Source organism: Nelusetta ayraudi, unplaced genomic scaffold (genome assembly GCF_046127955.1).
Source record: "Nelusetta ayraudi isolate G7.1 ecotype Tasmania unplaced genomic scaffold, CSIRO-AGI_Nayr_v1 ptg000026l, whole genome shotgun sequence".
In the NCBI taxonomy this organism is placed as follows: Eukaryota; Metazoa; Chordata; class Actinopteri; order Tetraodontiformes; family Monacanthidae; genus Nelusetta; species Nelusetta ayraudi.
Window position 1 is genome coordinate 3,741,662 of NW_027466076.1, and position 19,396 is coordinate 3,761,057.

Consider the following 19,396-nt stretch of genomic DNA (forward strand, 5'->3'; position numbering starts at 1 on the left):
GTCACTGACCTCTAGTGGTGAATAGGGTGAACTGCGCCAGGCGGAAAAATGCAGGCAGATATTTGTTAAAGTTTAAAAAGGTTTGTGAAGGGAAGTTTGAGTTGTTGCTGTTACATCTGTTGCTCCTGCTGCTGCTCCTGCTGCTGCTGCCGGGGTTCACAGTAGGACTGTAGTGACGGTGCTGCACCACATTGGGGGTTGAGATCAACAAGATCCATGCAGGCGTCTGTGGCCGCAGACACTCCTGATGCTCCTCCAGCTCCTCTCGCACAAGTCAGAAGCACTTCTGAGCCCATTTATTATTCACGCACGCTAAAGTGCTTCCTGGCCGTCTCGGGAGGGAGCGGCAACGGTTCACTCAGAAAGTGTCAAAGAAAAGTAAGGGGGGAAAAAGTTGTTGTTTTTTTTTTTTTAACCCACTTTTTGAAGTTTGAAGAGGACGAGGTCGAGCTGGAGACAGACAGACAGACGGACGGACGGACGGACGGTTGGTCCTTCAGTAACCGTTTTTTTTTTTTGTATTATTTTACTAAGGAAGAAAAAGAAGAAGAATGCCTTTACTTTATCCCCCAGTGGGGAAATTTGCATGGTACAACAACTTGAACAGATGTACAGTGCAAAGAGAAGAATTCAAATTATTACAGTGAGTAAATTAAAGAGAAATTAAATATGTATACAAGTTATTTACATATCTAAATAAATGTAAAAATAAAAAATGCCTGTTGATAAATAATTGTTTATTGCACCTGTCCATATAATATTTAAACAGGAAACGCTGCTCCACTACTGTTGATTTTGGGAGAGACAGGAGACCAATGGCTGTCAATCATCTCAGCCTGACCACGTGTCACTGCCTCGCTTCTCCATGAAACGAACCCGGTGTGTGTGTGTGTGTGTGTGTGTGTGTGTGTGTGTGTGTGTGTCAGGTTGTTCTGTCCGTGGCCAGCCGATTGGCGGGTTGTTCCTGCCCTCTGCTGGCGAGTGAAGGATCTGCAGTCCGCAGACTGGAGAAATAAGAACCCCCCCCCCTTATGTCCAAGTCCACTTGCTGTTTCAACCTGGTGCTGACGTCACGTCATCCGTGTAGGGTCTCTGCCAGCGGCTCGTCATGTCACGTGACTGGCGGTGCTTGTGAGTTGAAAGAGGATTTTTCCGTGTCATTTTATTATTCTGGGGTTCGTATTGTAATGAATTGTTATTGCATGGCATTTACTGGCCTGCAGGGGGCAATCAAACACTTCCAAAATATAACCCAAGCCTTGTTTTGGCACCGAGCAGCCACCAGGAGGCGCGCTGAGTGATGACCACAGAGTGTCAGTCACATCGACTCCCACCGTTTCATCTGCACGCGGAACAAGAAACACAATCGTCGCCGGAGTCTTTCATCACGTGCGCTAATAAGCAGCCCGGAAGCTGCAGGTTTCTCTGTGACGTCACCAGAAGTCGAACTGCAACTCGTGAAAAAGCAGTCAGTTAAACGTTAACACGGTTCAGTGTGAGTGTTTATTGGAGGGGGCGGGGCGATGGTAATCAGATTACTGCGTCCCACACTGTGTGTGTGTGTGTGTGTGTGTGCTCTGCAGACATCCAGGGGGGTAGGTGGAGTTGCCGCATAGAGATGCTCACACTCACGCACACACATCGCGCGGTGCACAGGGGCCTGGCAAACTTTTTTTTTTGTTGTTCTCAGGCGCGTTCACGAGAGGCGCGCAACAGTCTCCTCTCGTGGTGGGAACTAGTCAAAGTTTAGGAGGAGAGGGAGAGAGAGGAAGAGAGAGCGAGAGAGAGAGAGAGAGAGAGAGAGACTTGGCTCGTCAATCGCGCACGTCAATCGTCGCGCTCGTGCGTGCGTGCGTTGCGCGCCGGGGCCGGCATGAGTCCCGCCAGTGAGGCTCCACTGCTCGACCCACCGCGGCGGCGCTGAGAGCCGGACGGAGCCACGATGCGGGGCCCGCTGGCCGCCTTCCTGCAGCCCTGGACGGCGACGGTGCTGCTGCTGCTCCGCTGGGTGGAGCCCTGGAGCCTGGAGGAGCCCTGCCAACCCCCCTCCCAGGTACCATCTCCTCCTGCTGCTGCTCATCCTACTCCTCTTCCTCCTACTCCCTTTCCTCCACCGCCTGCCCCTCCCAGGTAACATCTCCTCCTGCTGTTCCTTCTCCTCCTGTCGCCACCCTCCCCACACAGGTAACCTCTCCTACTGCCACCTCCTCCTGCTGCTCCTGTTCCTTCTCCTCCTGCTGCCTCCACCAAGGTAACATCTCCTGCTACTCCTCCTCTTTTTGCACTTCGTCCTTTTCTTCTTCTGCCTTCTTCTCCCACTCCTGTTGTTCCTCCTGCTCCTCCTCCTTACTCTTGTCATCCACCCACCCAGGTAACATCTCCTCCTCCTCCTCCCCATGTTGCTCCTCTTCCTTGTCTTCTTCATCCCCCTCCTCCTCCTCTTCTTCCTCTCTCTCCTCTCTCCTCCTCCCCTACTCCTCCTCTGCTCCTCAGTGCAGACCTCAGGTGTCTGCAGGGTCTTGCAAGATGTTCCAGGTGAGGTCCTGCAGGTGTTGAGAGGTCATGACCTCTGCTGGTGTCAGACAGAATAAACGTCTCCAATCAGCAGACTCCCAGTCAGCTGACAGGAAGTCTGCTGTTTACAGTCCCTGCACCAGTTTCCTCCCTGTAGCTACTGTCTCTGTGGTGCTTGGCTCTGCCCACTGAGCCCCCAGTTTTTTGCAGGAGGCTGCAAACAGAGTGCTAACCTGCGCCTCCCCTCTGGACCTCTGACATCTGCTTGTTGTATCCCCCCTCCCCTCCTCTAGCAGGCGGAGCTCAACTCCTTCCTGTGGACCATCAAGCGAGACCCTCCGTCCTACTTCTACGGAACCATCCATGTCCCCTACACCCGCGTCTGGGACTTCATCCCCCACAACTCCAAGCAGGCCTTCCAGCAGAGCCAGGTGGTCTACTTCGAGCTGGACCTGACCGACCCCTACACCGTCTCGGCCCTCAGCAGCTGCCAGCTCCTGCCGCAAGGTGAGAACCTGCAGGACGTCCTACCGCGGGACATCTACCGCCGGCTCAAGAGGCACCTGGACTACGTGAAGCTGATGATGCCCTCCTGGGTGACGCCGGACCAGAGGGGCAGGGGCCTCTACGCCGACTACCTCTTTAACGCCATCGCCGGCAACTGGGAGAGGAAGCGGCCCGTCTGGGTGATGCTGATGGTGAACTCGCTGACCGAGAGCGACATCAAGACCCGGGGTGTGCCAGTGCTGGACCTGTACCTGGCCCAGGAGGCCGAGAGGATGAGGAAGAGGACCGGCGCTGTGGAGAAGGTGGAGGAGCAGTGCCATCCGCTCAACAGACTCAACTTCTCCCAGGTGAGTCCCCACAGAACCATCTTGAAGGGTCCAGAAGGCTCTTGAATGGTCCAGAAGAATGTACAAGGGTCCAAAAGCTTCTAGAATAATCAAGAGCGGCCGAGAAGTGTCTTGAATGGTCCAGGAGGGTATAGAATGATCTAGAGCGGTCCAGAAGAGTCTTGAAGAGTCTAGAAGGATCCTGATCCAGAACGTTCTAGAAAAATCTAGAACAGTCCAGAAGGGTCTTGGATGGTCCTGAATGGACTTGAATGGTCCAGAAGGGTCTTGAGTGGCCCAGGTGGGTGTAGGAGGTTTCAGAAAGGATTTTGGATGGTCCAGAGGGGTGTAGAAGGGTCCAGAGGGGTCTTGAATTGTCCAGAAGATTCTGGAACGGTCTGCTGGTGTTATCCATATGCCTTCCTGTTGCGTCTGGCCAGCTGACAGTCTTGCAGTGCTCTGCCCCCTTCTGGTTACCTCTGAAACAGCAACAGGCAACTCGATGATTATGATGATGATGATGATGATGATGAAGGTTTCATGACAGTGATGGTTATAGTGATAATGCTGGTGACGGTGATGATGGTGATCAAGATGATGATGAAGTTGGTGTGTGATTGTGGTTGTGTATCTGTGTGGTTGTGTATCTGTGTGGTTGTGTGTCTGTGTGGTTGTGTCGTCTCTCCCTCCTGCTGACTGGCTAATGTATATTGTGTGTGAGCCATTAAAGTCATTACGGCGCTCATTTCCATGTGTGTGCTGCCTCGCAGTCGCCCCATTGTGTGTGTTTTTGTGGTGCCGCGACTTCAGGCCGAAGCCCTCAGGCCGTCGTTAGCGCCCGACTCTGACCAATTAGCACCCGATTAACATGTGAGTGATAAAATGACGGAATGCAAAGCGAGGCCTGCAGGCGTCTCCCCAGACTGAGCACAATCACACCTGCTGCTTCCACCAGGGGGCATCGACAACACATTGTTTTTCACACGGCAAGAAAACAAGTTGAGGAAGATTTAAGAGCCGCCAGTCACCCTGACACCTAGAGGTCGGAATCATTTTAGCAGCCAATACTCACGTGTGTGTGTGTGTGTGTGTGTGTGTGTGTGTGTGTGTGTGTGTGTGTGTGTGTGTGTGTGTGTGTGTGTGTGTGTGGGGCTTGTGCACGATGCAGTGAAGCAGGGCGGTAAAGTCGGGGAGGTTCAAAACGATGACATTTCAATCACACACACACACACACAGACACACACACACACACATTTAGTTTGACACTGATTCACTGTGACAGCCTAAATATTTGGCCGCGTCGAAGTAAAAGCTGCTGCAAGAATGTTTTTTCACGGTGGGGGGAAGGAGATAAAGGCAGAGAACCAGGACAGGAGCACAGAGGTGGAGGTGGAGGAGGAGCAGGAGGAGGAGGAGGACGAGGAGGAGGAAGAGGAGGAGGAGTTGGAAGGGGAGCAGGAGGAGTCTTGTGCTTCATGTTAATTGAAGAAACTCCTCCCAGAAGATGTGATGAGATTCTGAGAGATTTCTTGGGACTGGGTTTCTGACAGTAGCTGTGTGACGTGTGAGTCGACCAACCAGTATCCTGTAATTGGGATGAGGGGGCGGAGCTCCAGCTGCAACAGCGTGGCCACCTGGTCGAGGTGCCGAGGCGACCCTGGGTGACCTCCAGGGTTCAGGGGTCAAGTTGCTGAACGGACACCCTTAGTGAGGGCTGTGTGTGGGGGGGTGGTCAAAGGTCAGAGTGAGGGTCGGGGGAGGGGCCGATGGGACGGATGGATGGGATAGTCACAACAGGTGCGATGGGGGCGCTGTTAGGTGCGCCCCCATCGCACCACGTTGGTTGTTCACTCTCTGAAGTCATGTTAGCCGGCGCTAACCGTGCTAACAGCGCTAACCGCGCTAATAGTGCTGACCGTGCTGAGAGCAGCGAGGAAAGGCTTCTAGTCTGTCTCCCCACCTTGGTTCCATTTTGGTCCTGTTGGTGGAATGTTCTCCTCGGCCCCGCCCCCTCCTCGGCCCCGCCCCCTGGGGGGAGAGGGGTTGGGGGTCATCTCCATCACAAAGGACAATTATTGACTTTCATTGGCTCCGCTCTCTTTGATATCAGTGAGGGGTGTGTGAGTGTGTGTGTGTGTAGGCAGTGGGAGGCACGATGAAAGGAGCCGAGTGGGAAAATGTACCCGCTGACCCACAATGCACCATGAGGAGTGGAGGGAGGATCTTAACCCCACCCGCCCACCCCCAACTGTCACTCTCGCTTTGTCCCCCCCTGCCCCCCCCCAAACCCACCCCCGCCAACACACACACACACACACACACACACACATGCACGGCTGTGATTTAAGGCCAAAGCAGGACGACGAGAGCGAGAGAAAAGAAAGAAGGAGCTGAGGAGAAGAAGGAGTCCTGCCGCTTGGGGGGAGAAGAGGGGGGCGTGGCCACAGATGTGAAGGCGGGGGGGTAGTTGGAGGGTCAGGCAGGGAACAGGGAAGCACACGATTGGCTAATTTGTGCAGCAGAAAGACGGAGCTGCCTTTCATATGCAGAACGCCGCTTTGATGGTCGGCCGATGAAAGCAGGAGGCCACAGTGGGGGAGGTGGGGAGGAGGTGGGGGGGGGTGCGCTTTTGTTTCCTTCTGCTCCACACTGACCTCCTCCTCCTGCACCTCCTCCACCTCCTCCTACTGCACCTCCCCCCCTCTCCTGGCTGTGCATATCAATACACACTTCATGTGACAAAGATCAGAGGGAGGGGTCCAACACACACACACACACACACACACACACACACACACACACACACACACATGCTGATACTCACAGCTCCACAGCTGAGAGACCTGTAGCTCCTCTCTGATTGCCTGCTGTGTGTGTGTGTGTGTGTGTGTGTGTGTGTGTGTGTGTGTGTGTGTGTGTGTGCAGGTGCTGTTTGCCCTGAACCAGACTCTGCTGCAGCAGGAGTCGGTGAGGTCGGGCAGCCTGGGGGTCTCCTACACCACTGAGGACCTCATCTCCCACTACAACTGTGGAGACCTTCGCTCCGTCGCCTTCAGCCGAGACTCCTCCCAGGTGGAGCCCCTCCTCCCTTCCCTTCCTGCCCTCCTTCCTTCTTCCTTCTTCCTCCCTTCCTCCCTTCCTTCCTTCCCTCCTTCCTTCCTTCCTTCCTTCCTTCCTTCCTTCCTTCCTTCCTTCCTTTGACCCTCCTTGTCATCATCACTCCTCCATCTCCATCTCTTATTCCTCCTCCTCATCATCTCTTCTCCTTCTCTTCCTCCTCCCTCTCATCATCACTCCTCCTCCTCCTCCTCCTCTGTGGGCGCTCCAGACCAGGTTCCGACGCTCCCCTCCATTGCTCCTCCTCCTCAGGTGCCCCAGCTCCCTGACGTGAGGCTGCTGCGGCCCTCTGAGCAGGCCACGGCGCTGGAGATAGACAGTTACTTCAGGCAGGAGCTCATCTACAAGAGGAACCAGAGGATGGGCCGCAGGGTGAAGGCCCTGCTGGAGGAGCAGCCCGACAAGAGCTTCTTCTTCGCCTTCGGAGCAGGTCGGTGGAGGTGCACGGCTGGGGGCGGGGCTAACAGGAAACACACACACACACACGCACACGCACACACACACACTACAGCCCAGACAAGGAGCTCATTTCACTACTTCTCCCTGAGGAGGTGCCTTTACAAGGACCTGTGTGTGTGTGTGTGTGTGTGTGTGTGTGTGTGTGTGTGTCCTTTGACCCTGCAAGGATAATTAAGGACACATTTTCCAGGTCTGTCTCAGTATGAATGTGTGTGTGTGTGTGTAATAGTGAAAGTGATATGCGCCAGTCCAGCACCACCACTGTTAACAGAGGGCAGCAGGGGTCTCCATCTACAAGGAATAACACACACACACACACACACACACACACACACGCTGACAATGGGCCCTTTATGTTCTCCAAGTTGCGTTCAGGTGTTTTTTTTCCCACAGTGTTGCGTTCACTGTCCTTTGTTTTGTTTTGTTTTGATCTCTCTCTCTCTCTCTATGTATCTCTCTCGGCCGCCGAGGGGGCGGAGCCTCAGCAGACAGATAGTGTCATTGGTGTGTGAGTGGAGAATAAAGTTGCGCCAGCTTCAGGCAGTTATTTGAATAACAGCTCGGCGGTAAAAAAAAGAAAAAAGTCCAGGACTCATTGCTAGCTGGCTAATGGCCTAGCAGGCTAACGTGCTAAATAAGGTCGCCTGAAAAAAATTTTTTTGGCTGAGGGGGTGGAGCTTCATTCAGACAGAGAGAATGTGGACCTGCTGCTGGTGTAACGTGGCCGAGAGCTTTCAGCACAGACAGACAGACAGACAGACAGACACACACACACACACACACACACACACACACACACACACCTGGCCTTTTGAAATTATCAAATAATAATCAGAGGAAACGCGCCAGGCGCTGGGAACTCAGACTGTCTGAAAACAGCAGCTGGCCAATCAGAAGCCAGAAATGAACGTTGATGTCTGCTAGTAATGAACAATTTTTCACAAGAGCAGCTCCAATAGAAAAACACCAGGAAACTTCAACAACAGACTCAACGTGTTTAATGACATTTTACATTAAAATACATTAAACTGTCCAAAACATCTGGAAGCCATTTCCAGGTCAGCCCAATGACTCAGTGACTTGGTGACTCAGTAACCCAGTGATCCAGTGATCCAGTGACTCGGTAACTCATTGACTTGGTGACTCAGTGACTTGGTTAGTCAGTGACTTGATAACGCAGTGACTCAGGAACTCAGTGACTCGGGAACTCAGTGACTCAGTATCTCAGTGACTCGGTAAGTCAGTGACTCGGTAACTCATTGACTTGGTGACTGAGGTACTCGGTATGTCAGAGACTCAGTGACTCCATACCTCAGTGACTCAGTAACTCAGTGACTTGGTGACTCAGTGACTCGGTGACTTGGTGACTCAGGCTTCTGCTGCATTCAAAGGCACCACTGACTCTCGTGCAGTGCAGCGCCGCCACCTGCTGGTGACTCTGGAAGGGGCGGAGCTTTACCGTACATCATCTCTTCTGGCTGAGAGTCTCCAGAAGGACCTTCAGCTCCGTGTCAGCGTGGACACTCCTCACTACACTCTCATTAGATGGTCTGTGTGATGACATCATCGGGGGCCCCCAGGGTGGGGTGGGGTTGGGTGTGGTGGGGTGGGGCCGGGGCGGCCACTTCAAAGTGTTGCTCTTCATTGTTTCCTGGACTCTGTGCCGCCGCGGCTGATTGGCTCTGGACAAAGAGCGACCCCCCCCCCCAACCCTAGAGAATAGAGAGCTCTTGACACGCCACCCCCCTCACCCTCCACCCACCCACCACCCCATCCTCTGGGAGGGGAGGAGCTTCAGAAGTGTTTCTTAATTCTTCTTCTTCTTCTCCTTCTCCTGCTGTTGCTGCTGCTGCTGCTGCTGCAGGTCACTTCCTGGGTAACAACACCGTCATTGACGTCCTCCGTCAGCAGGGCTACCAGGTGGAACACACACCTGCTGGACAGCCCATCAACAGGTTGGCCCACACACACACACACACACACACACACACACACCTACTTCATATCAGTCACCTGAAAACACCATGAAAGTGCGAAAATTCAAAGAAAGTGACCTAAGTAGGTAAAAGTTGGGGAGGTGGGCGTGGCATTGAGGTGGGCGGGGCCGACCTGCTGACCTGCAGTCAGGTGACCCTGGAGTAGTTGCTTCCCGAAGTTTCATCTCCTCCTCACTCGGCTCTCACCTTCCTCCAGCGGGGCCTCGGAGTCTGAGGAGCCTCCTCGCCTGGAGCCCTTCCTCCACGAGCTCCTGCTCCAGGAGCAGCTGGAGGAGCTGGGGCGCCCCCCGGAGGGCGGCATGGAGCTGCTGCTGCACAAGGCCCAGAGGAGGGCCATGAAGAAGAGGAGGAGGATCAAGCAGAAGAAGCAGCGGCAGCGACACTTCAATGAGCTCTGGGTCCGAATGGAGGAGAGGTGAGATCACCTGCCTCACCTGTCTCACCTGGCACTGGTCCTCCCCCTGGCAGTGTGAAAGGTCCTGGAAGGAAGTGTCACCCCCTGTCCTCCGTCTCTCTGCAGCGCCGTACTCCAGACTCCGCCCCCACCACCACACCTGATTGGCCTCCTCGCCGGTGACATCACTGTGTATGACCGCCGCCGCCACCAGCAGCTGCAGCTCCCCTCGGCGCAGTCCGCCTCGGCCCTGCCCCCTGGGCCCCTCCCCCTGCTCCCCTTCCTCCTCCTCCTCCTCCTCCTCCTATGGCCCCAGCTCCTCCCCCTGTGGGCGGAGCCTCTGGCAGCAAGCCACGCCTCCCTGCAGACGCCTCATGGCGTCCTCAGACTGTGACGTCATCGACGACAAGGGTGTGTGTGTGTGTGTGTGTGTGTGTGTGTGTGTGTGTGTGTGTGTGTGTGTGTGTGTAAAATCCTGCAGAATGTGCTAGATTTATTTTAGGATTGTAAAGAAGACAACCCGATGACCTCTGACCTCGTTCCTGATCTCAGCACCTCCACTGCCTCCAGGTGGAGAACATCTCACAACATCTCACTGGTCCTGGTTCCTCCAGGGTCGGACTGCCTCCATCTCTTTGGTCCTCCTACCTGTATGCCTGTCTGTCTCTCCGTCTGTGTCTGTCTGTCTCTCCGTCTGTGTCTGTCTGTCTGTCTGCCTGCCTGCCTGTCTGTCCTCGTCCCTACAGTTGTCGGCTCTCCCTTGCTGTGTGTTCTGATGGCTCTTAAAGGGCCAATGTGCTCTTTTCAGGTGGTGCTACCCAACTCAGTCCTATTTATTTTCCCCCACTAGTTCAGCCGTAGGGACGAAGAGACGACGTCGTCGGCACTGCTTTGTTCGACATTGTTTTTTTGTGTTCCTTTTTCCAAAGTGTATTTTTACAATGTGTTCAACTGTGACGACAAAACTCTTCACACTGTTTCCATGACAACAACAATAAAATATTTATCCCCGTTTCATGTCGCTGTCCAGATGATTTTGCTGAATTCCACACAAGCTGCCTCCTGGTGGCTGCAGCGATGTAGCACACAAGCCCCGCCCCCTCACTGTGGGGGTGAGAGGGAATGTGGGAAGTGAGTCGGTGGTAAAAACCAGATCTGGGACAACGACCACTAATTATCTTCAAGATCCGTTTTTTCTCTGCTTCTGCTTCTGCTTCTGCTATGCTGTCACTGTTGTTGCTGCCGCTGTTGCCACTGCTGCTGCGATGTCACTGGCTGATCTGGTCACGGGGGTTCCTTGGTTATTTACCATCATGCACTGCTGCTGCAGCACCTGAAGCTGTCCTTGCAGGACCTGCAGCGCCATGGACAGAGGTGTTTTTTTTTTTCCTGAGCTGCTGCACGGGAAAGAAGATCCTGTTTGAACAGCAGGACGCTTCTGAACTGCAGAGTCGGTCTTCTCAATGTTGAGTCAGCAAACAGTGTCCTCTGACCCTGATGTTGAAACTCCGCCTCCTCAGCAGGTGAAGCAGGCGTTGGAGTTGGAGGAATCAGCAGCTCATCTGTTGTTCAACCTGCTCAGCGGGTGGTTTGAGTGCAGAAGGCTGCAGCTTGAAGACCTGACTGTGGAGACACTTTGTGGTTCCACTAGATGGCAGGCTAAGACAGCAGATGGCTGCTGTTTACTTTCAGTGCCGATCAGCAGTCTGGTGACAGCCACAGAGAAAATACGGATCAGAGATCGGAACCTGGACTAGAGCAGGAAGATCTGAATGTGAGGGTCAGGATCAGGTCATGATACAATTGGTTCCTGTCATGGTTTCACTTCAACATTTTATTTTCATGATTTTCTTAATTCATTATTTCTTTATATTTCATATTGGAGCTCCAGGTGAGATCAAAGTGGTCGGTCAGACCTGCAGCAAATGATCTCCACCACAGTGACGGACCCTCAGCCTGACGACTCGGACCTCTAGACGGCAGTGTAAGACAGCAGCAGACTACTGCTGCTCCTCAGAGTGACAGTAAGCGGTTAGCAGGCGCTGTCACGGATGTTCTCCTACCTGGTTGACTTCTTTCTTCACTGACAGCCACTCGCTTCATGCAAGGGAAAACCGCTTCGTCTGGAGTCGCAGCGTCAAACAGCAGGAGATCCAGCATTTTATCTGAGCACTCCACAGGTGAGCTGACTGCCCGTTGTTGCTATTGTTTTTTCGTCTGGCCACCTGGGGCCCGTTGCACGAAAGTAGAATTCCAACATCCAGGATCAATAACTTCCCTCTATCCCTCTTTTGTGCAACGGGGTCACGGATAAGTTGACCAAGGTGTGGTTGTCGCTGAAGTGTGTGTGTGTGTGTGTGTGTGTGTGTGTGTGTGTGTGTGTGTGTGTGTGTGTGTGTGTGTGTGTTGTGGGTCTCGCTCTCACTTGGGTCCAATTAAGTCCTGCTGCCGCCTCCAATCAGCTCCAGCCGCCTTCAAGGCCTTGACTGCACCGCAGCGCTTCATTTCACTCCATTAGTGAGCGGCGGGCTGTGAAGGCATCGCGTAGCCTCCTGTCTCCTTGTCTGCCGTGACCCAGGCCGCAGGAACCAGGAAGCGTGGCTGCTGTTGTCTACAGCGTGTGAAGCGGCAGCAGCACAGCAGCAGAAGACACAGCTTTCTGCTCGTGCAATTAGCGCGCTAACCGGCCAACGTTGAGCTTGAGAGGGGCTTACTGATTCTGGTTTGCTTTGGAACGCATTAGCTCGGGTGCAAACAGAGCTAACAGTCGCTAAAGCTAGCAGCCCACAGTGTGATGAGTCTGATTGTTTTCTCAGATTTGTCTTTGGGTGTCTTATGACAGGGTTGTGGGTTGAATTCCTCTCATTCTTCCTTCCAGGACTTTTCTGGATGAGCGTCTATAACAGTTTCCTTCCACTAAATGGAAAAAAACAATAACGAAAAGAGATCAAGTCAGCTGATGAACGTCACGTTCAAATGTTTCTCTGCTCCAGTCGCAGAAACGGTGAGAGCAGCAGCAGCAGTAGCAGCAGCAGCAGCAGCAGCTCCTGGGAGACTGGAGGGCTGAAGAGGATCAACAACAAAGACAACAGAGGAAACACTGGTGAGGAGTGAAGAGCAAACACAGCGCTCTTCTCCTCCTCTTGCTTCTCCCTCGGCAAGCAGCCAGGATGTTGGTCAGCTAACTGAGACCTTCTGTGGCAGGAAACAATTTTCCTGAGGAACCTTCACCTGCTAAATGACACTTTGAAGCTGAGCTCCTCCAAACAGAGCTGTCAGATTCTGAAGGAAGTCAAACGACATGTTGCTTCCTCACATATTTTCCAAACAGTTTACTCGTTTTGTTTTTTTTTTTGTTGTTTTTTTTCACTGTTTAAGCCGCAACATCGTTCCGAGTGTTTCCGGCTCTCTCTGGAGCCGCCGCTCATCGACCGGCAGCAACTTCTTGGGATGCAAATTGAACACTGAACAAAAAAAAAACAGCAAGTTTCTCTCCAAACACTCTCTTATCAAAAGTACACACATGCAGCAAATTATTCATGTATTCATTCAGACTCTCATATCTCTTACCCTCCTCACAACACACACACGCACACACACACAGGACACGTCCCAATTATGTGCGCTATCATTTGTTCTGACCCACTTCTTCTGTGACGGAAAGTGAGAAAACAGTAAACGTGATGATTTGGATTCGGCCTGAAGTTCTTCACTTTAGTTTGTTTGTTAATTAAATGAGAATAAAAACAGGATAAATGATGCACAGTAATGACACAGCAGGACCTGAAGGTGGCGCTACAAACAGTCCAATGAAACAAATCCTAAAGGAAGCAGCTAAGAGGCTCAGGACCAAAGCTACCGCGATCAGATTCACTTCGATCAACTTGATAGATCCTTATGGGCTCTGACCCAAGGTCCTTTACTTGCAGGCCACCAAGGTGAAACCTCACCAGGACTGTCCACTGACTGTCTCCACTGGACGGCCACAGAGTTGGGACTGGTCCCTGAGGGTGCCTAGGTACCTTGGCCCCTGGGTTTGTCAGCACATGGGTCCCTGGGTCTGTCGGCCCCCTGGGTCCATCAATACCTCGGTCCCTGGGTCTGTCGGTGCCTCCGTCCCTGGCTCCCTGGGTCCAGGTGAAGTGAGGTACATTCCCGGTAAGATGTAAAATAAACCCCAGAGACCCGAACAATATGAGAGCAGATGTTGTCACATTAAATGGAGCCCTGAACGTAATGACTTTCCTGCAGCTAGACCAGTGTCACACATACACAGACACACACACATCTCTGAATTGTCAACGCGCAGTAACACACAAACAAGTTTCCTGGGATTAAAATGAATGAATAAAACTTCAACTAAAACCTGACCACACATTACAATTTGTTGCTTTTAGTCTTTGAACACCCGGACATCTCAGATGATCCTGGAGGACCACGGATTCAGGTGCAAGTCCGGGTCGGCTGGACCAAGGAGCAGAAGCGGAGGTCTTCACCCTCTCAGACCGAGGAGTAGGTCCTTCATCACGAAGACAACATCTCAAAGAAAGGAATGTGAGTCTTCTCTGTGTTCCTGAAGGGTCGGGTGACGACTCTGCCCAGCGAGGAGAGGAGACTGCGGAGGTAGCCGGGTTTTGCCGCTGGACTGGTCAGGTGACCTCTGAAGACGGAGGCAATGTAGAGTTCAGTGGTGGGGTCCTGAGCTATCAGCAGGCACAGCAGCTGGTCCGCACTGGTCCACATTTTGCACAGCTGCTTGTAGATCTTCATGGATGTGCTCTTGAGGTTCTTCACCGTGACAAACAACTCTGCCTGGTGGACTTCGGCCCAGACCCTCTCGAACAGACGGTTGGTCATGTCGTCTTTCTTCTCCGGCAGCATCTTCACATCACAGTAGATCTCCCAGAAAACCTTCTCTATCAGCAGCTTCACCAACATGCTCTTTCTGTCCGTCTGCATCTCCACTTCCTGTTGGCCTTCCTCGTACTTCGGGCCATCACTTGCCCGCCGTGCCACCTTGTACCTGGGCAAGACGTCGTCTGTAGGCGGCAGTGGTGGCAGTTCCACGTCATCTCTGGTCGGGATGTTGACCTTCTCACTCAGAGTCTTCCCCTGAGTTTTCAGCCACCAGTTGAGCAGGACCACAAAGACCCAGACTTTGCTCTGGATGTCTGCGTACGTGTCTGCGTACGTGGCCTCCGCCTCTCTGAGGCGCTCGCTGCCGTTCAAGGTGGAGTCAGGGAGTGGCTGGGGCAGGAAGTGGGGGTAGATCAAGTCGCTCAGCTGCCTGGTGAAGACTAAGATGGTGTTACTGGAGATCCTCCTGAAGAGCAGCGTCAGAGAGTCCTTGTTCTCATCCTCCTCCTCTGCTTCCTGCTGAGTCATGGAGGTGAAAGTGGCCACCAGCGAGTCCACCAGCGCACTGCTGTCGATGTTGCTGTACTGCCGGTGCTTCTTCTTGAGCTGGATCAAGAAGCGGTGTATCCAGACCTTGGCGAAACTCTTTGCCAAGAACTCTTTGATCATGAGCCGAGCCCGCTGGAGGTTGTCCCTGTCTTTGGCACAAACTATCCGGCCCACTTCCTCAGAGAGGATCTCCAACTCCTCCCTAATCTCAGACTGCAGCTTCCTGAGCTCGGCTTCAGGTAGGTCCTCCAGCAAGGGGGTCAGGATCTCGCTCAAATCTTTGCTCATGTCCTCCTGAAGCCTTTCGGGCATTTTGTATGAGGGGCTTTCATTTGATGAAACTGTCTCAGGAGTTTTCTGTCCCGCTGAGCCGCTTGATTTAGGCCAGGAGGTGTCGCACAGACCCAGTTCGTCCCTTAGACCCGCAGACAGTCGCACATCTTCCTGGACCAGGCTCTCCTCTCTTCGTTTACCCTGCTGAGGTGCAAGGATCGTCTTCATGGTCATGGATAGCTCTCGCATCACCCTGGTGGCGTGAAGGACCATGGTGGAGATCCTGTGAGGCGGTGTGACGTTCTGGTCGGCGGCATAGTTCAGATTGTGGATTCCGTTGGAGAGAGCCGAGTCCACGTTCCTGCGGACCTCCTCAGCCAACAGCCCTGACAGGCTCCTGGAGCTGACGCTGTCCACCCGGTCATCGATGCCCAGAGCTCGGGAGGAGATCTGACTGGTGACTTGATCCACGCTGGGTTGATCTACATCCTCCATGTTGTAGATGTTCTTGAGCACCGTGAGAACGTTGCCGGTGACGGACCTGATCATGTCCAGGATTAGTTCCGCCAACAGAATCTTGGTGGCCTTATCAGGGGAACCCACCTTCAGCAGCCTCAGCTGTTCCTCGGTTATCCTCTTGAAGAAGGTTTTAATCAGAGGACGACCTTCATGAAGGAACTCCATCCTTCCTGCTCCAGTTTAGGGAAGCTCTGATGTCCAGTCAGTAGGTTCTCACACGTTGCGTTTGGGAAAATGTCTTCTTCCTATTCTTCTGCAGTTCTCATCAAGTCCAGCGGCCACCGTCATTCTTCTTCTTCTGTCGCTTTCAGTGGCCGGAACTGGCGAGAACCAGGCTCAGTTTTAAAAGCAGCGACATCAAAAACCTTTGGATGCTTTGATGTCAAAGATCAAAGACCTTTGTTCCACTGTTTGCCCCACCCAGTAAAGATTCTCCAAAAAGTCTTCTCTAGTGAGATTGAAGCCCTGCTTGCATCTGAAGTGGTGCAATGCTGCCACCTGCTGTTAGGGTGACGAGGTAAGGGCAGAGCTAGAAAGCTCCAAATGCTGACAAAGATTGACTGCAGACGACATTGCAATTAGTTCAAAGGTCGCCCTGTCAGCCGTTTACCAGGCCTTTATTTTTCTATTGCGGTCTAATTAGGCTTTATAGGTTTTTTGACTGACCTCCAGTGGCCACAGGGGGAAATCCCTTCACTGCCATATTACTAGTTTGGCATCGAGTTCAGATATTATATCCATTTTTCGTCATTACACACCGTCGGGTACAGCCAATTAGCGCCCCAAGGGCAGCCTCCTACTGGTCCCGAATGGAAACTGCAGGAGAGAGAGAGCGATGGACAGGTTGATTCTGGAGAAGGTGTTTGGAGGTGGTTGAGGTTGGTTTGGATGTTCACCGCCACCAACCACCACCAGGGGGCTGCGGTTCATCAGTTCAACACCCAACAACAACCCACGTCTTATTTACACCACGTCATTAACAAACACACGTTCTCATCAGCCCCAGATGCTGCCGGCTGATCACTATCACAGTGAGCAAGCAGCATCTCGAGGTGTAATTACCTCCAGGTCTTCGCCTGCCAGAGCGAGAGAGGGAGAGAGAGAGAGAGAGAGAGAGAGACAGAGAGAGAGAGAGTGAGGGCGAGCGAGCGAGTCCAGAATCCTGATTATCATCTACAGTCGCCGCCGCCACCGCTGCTGCCTTATCTCCATCTGGAGCAGCAAAACAAGCCACTGCAGTCCACAAACTCTTATCACTGAGGGAGAAGATATGAGTCCAGGTGCACACACACACACACACACACACACACACACACACACACACACACACACACACACACATGCAGATGAACCTTATTCCGGCAGTGTCACTTTATGTCTCTATTTTTTTGTCATTTTTATTTCATGTCTGCCGTTAAAAACTTTACGTCACTCGTAACTCCTAACTTGCATAAATTATCCGGTGATGCCACAGCGGCTGGAGGCCAAGCTGCAAATCAGCTGCTAGTCACCAGGTGTCCAACTGTCGACGGCCCCCGAGACAAATGATTTTGCTGGGAATCAGATTCACATCCTGACGACTTCACAGGAAGTTACAGTTGAGGGATGATGGAAAACAGATTGGGTTTGTTTTGTTGTGTTGTTGTGTTGTTGGTGTTGTTGTTGCGTTGCGAAAGATAATGGAGACAACGTTTCTGCCTCCAGCAGGTGGCGACGACGTGGGCCGTCGCAGTGATTCCGCTGCAGAAACACACTTCATTACAATAGAGTGAATAAAAGTTTAATGTTCCCCGGCGGCCCTGAGTGTCTCGCTGCTGCTGCTGCTGCTGCTGCTGCTGCTGCCGCTGCTGCTGCTGCTGCTGCTGCTGCCGCTGCTGCTGCTGCTGCTGCTGTGTGTTTCCTCCCACTTCAAGTCCAGGTGTCGAATCTATTGCCACCTGGTGGTGAGCAAGTGGAGCAGCCAGAAACTCAAAAGTTCAGGGCTGAGTCCCAAATTCCCTACTGGCTCCCCCTACAGGCTGTTCTATGTATTGACGCATTAGCCAAATTAAAGCATTCTTTTAGACACGCTTGGCGCCGTTGATGACATTGTCGCGCTCTCATTATTAAAAAGTCCCGTCAGCAGGTGATTGTAAATATATTAATAATTAAATATATAAAATAATTTACACATATATCTGTATTTTGGTGTCAGGTACATAATACTGAGCGTCTTCCCATATTAGAAAAATAATGCTGGCCTTTTCTACCCATCGGGCAGCGTGAATGCAATGCTAGTTGGCATTGGTTGTATGCTACGTGCTGCGATGCATTGTGCGAAACACTGAGTGAATATACAGTGAATAGTGACATTCACTCAGGATTCTGACATCACTACAATGCGGCGAAGCCCCGACATAGTCAGTCGTAGCAGCAGCAACAGCAACAGCCCTCCAACTTGCAGTTCCTCCGATGGCCACTCGCGGCAGGACAGCGCCGCTCCATGTTTCCAGTCTTCTTCTTTCCATCCGCTGAATCAGCAGAAAATGATTTCTGGCTCTGACAAACAAACCAAAAAAAGGAGCCTGGAGGGAAAGTGGGCGGAGCCTCCGAGACGACATCCCCCTCCCCCTGGGGAGCTGGAGGAAATTTTCCGAGCTGAAGCTGCAGAGTGAAATGAAAACATCATAAGCGGCTGCTCAGAGGAGCGGAAAATTAAATGTGCTGTTTTAACGGCCGGGCTGCCGACTCGCTAATGAGCTAATACGTCTTTTATTCCCCCAAAGCCCACAAGGACTCTGGAGCCAATCATCTGGCTCCCGGAGTCCCTTCCGGGGCGGCTCACACCTGCCCCCTGCTGGTCGCCGGCCAGAAGTGAAAACATGCGAATGGACAAACGCACAAATGGACAAACGAACCACCAACTCCTTCCTTCCAACGGAACCCCTGAGCTAGTTCCACTCATTCAAGTCCCGCCTCCTCGAGTAGCTGATTGGTCATGTGACTGAGCGCCCCCCCCCCCCCCCCGGTCCCCCAGTCCTCCCATCTCCGGAGCCACTGCAAGGCTGAAACTCTTCCTCTCTACATTGAACTGACACAGCAGAAAAAAACCCAGCAGAGTCCCAGCGGCTAGCCTGAATTATCCTAGCCTAGCCTAGCCTAGCTTAGCCTAGCACCGGGGAGGTAGGGGAGGGGGGGATAAAGATGATTCCTGAGCTTTTGGCGTCCGCCGTGTTGGGCTCCTCCTGGGAGGAGCTCAGCCGTCCCACATCAACTGGCCTAGTTGACGAGGAGACAAAGGAGGAGAGTGAGGAGGAGGGAGAGGAGGAGGGGGAGGAGGGGAGGTAGGTGGAGAGGGACAAGGAGAGGGAGGAGGAGCGATTCAAAGTGAGAGGATTTGATCTTTCTTTTTTCCCAGTACAGCCGTGTGAGAGAGAGAGAGGACACGGAGGAATCTCTCTCTCTCCCTCTCTCTCTCTCCTCTGTCGCTCTTTTAAATGAAGGGGATTTGCTAAAAAAAAAAAAAGAAAAAAAAAATCCCCCTCCTCCCACGGACCAGAGAGAGAGAGACGAGATAATAAACAGCAGCAGTAAAGGAAGAATAAAAGTGCCGCTTCTTATTTTCCTGTTTTGTTTTGTTTTTTCTCCATTTTTCTTGATGGTTCCGACCATCAGAAAGCCGGAGCCCCGCAATGCATGATGGGAGAGAGTCGACAGGTGTCACACACCTGCCCTCCTCTTCCTCATCTCCTCCCCAATCCCCTTCTTCATCTTATTTTCCTGCTCCTTCCCCTCTCCTCTTCCTCTTCTCCTCCTCTGCTTCTCCTCCCCCTCCTCCTCCGTCATTACAGCAATTATGAGTTTCTGATGGGAAAAAAGTCAATGTGATGTAATTCAGCGCAACA

The 19,396-nt window shown here is 52.6% G+C and overlaps 1 protein-coding gene across 3 annotated transcripts in view; it reads left to right on the forward strand.

The window, feature by feature from the left end:
* Positions 1-1,367: 1,367 nt before the first annotated feature.
* The window catches only part of LOC142890244 (metalloprotease TIKI1-like), a 44,046-nt gene continuing 26,017 nt past the window's right edge, over positions 1,368-19,396 (forward strand). Inside the window, exons 1-7 of one of the 3 annotated variants that reach the window (XM_076029146.1) lie at positions 1,368-2,053; positions 2,811-3,368; positions 6,273-6,419; positions 6,717-6,894; positions 8,788-8,878; positions 9,117-9,335; positions 9,441-9,773. In XM_076029146.1, the coding sequence (XP_075885261.1) occupies positions 1,943-2,053; positions 2,811-3,368; positions 6,273-6,419; positions 6,717-6,894; positions 8,788-8,878; positions 9,117-9,335; positions 9,441-9,708 (1,572 nt within the window). In that variant the 5' untranslated portion in view covers positions 1,368-1,942 and the 3' untranslated portion in view covers positions 9,709-9,773. Of the gene's footprint in view, positions 2,054-2,807; positions 3,369-6,272; positions 6,420-6,716; positions 6,895-8,787; positions 8,879-9,116; positions 9,336-9,440; positions 9,774-19,396 lie in introns of those variants that run through there. The other 2 variants (XM_076029145.1, XM_076029144.1) reach the window with 2 other exon arrangements.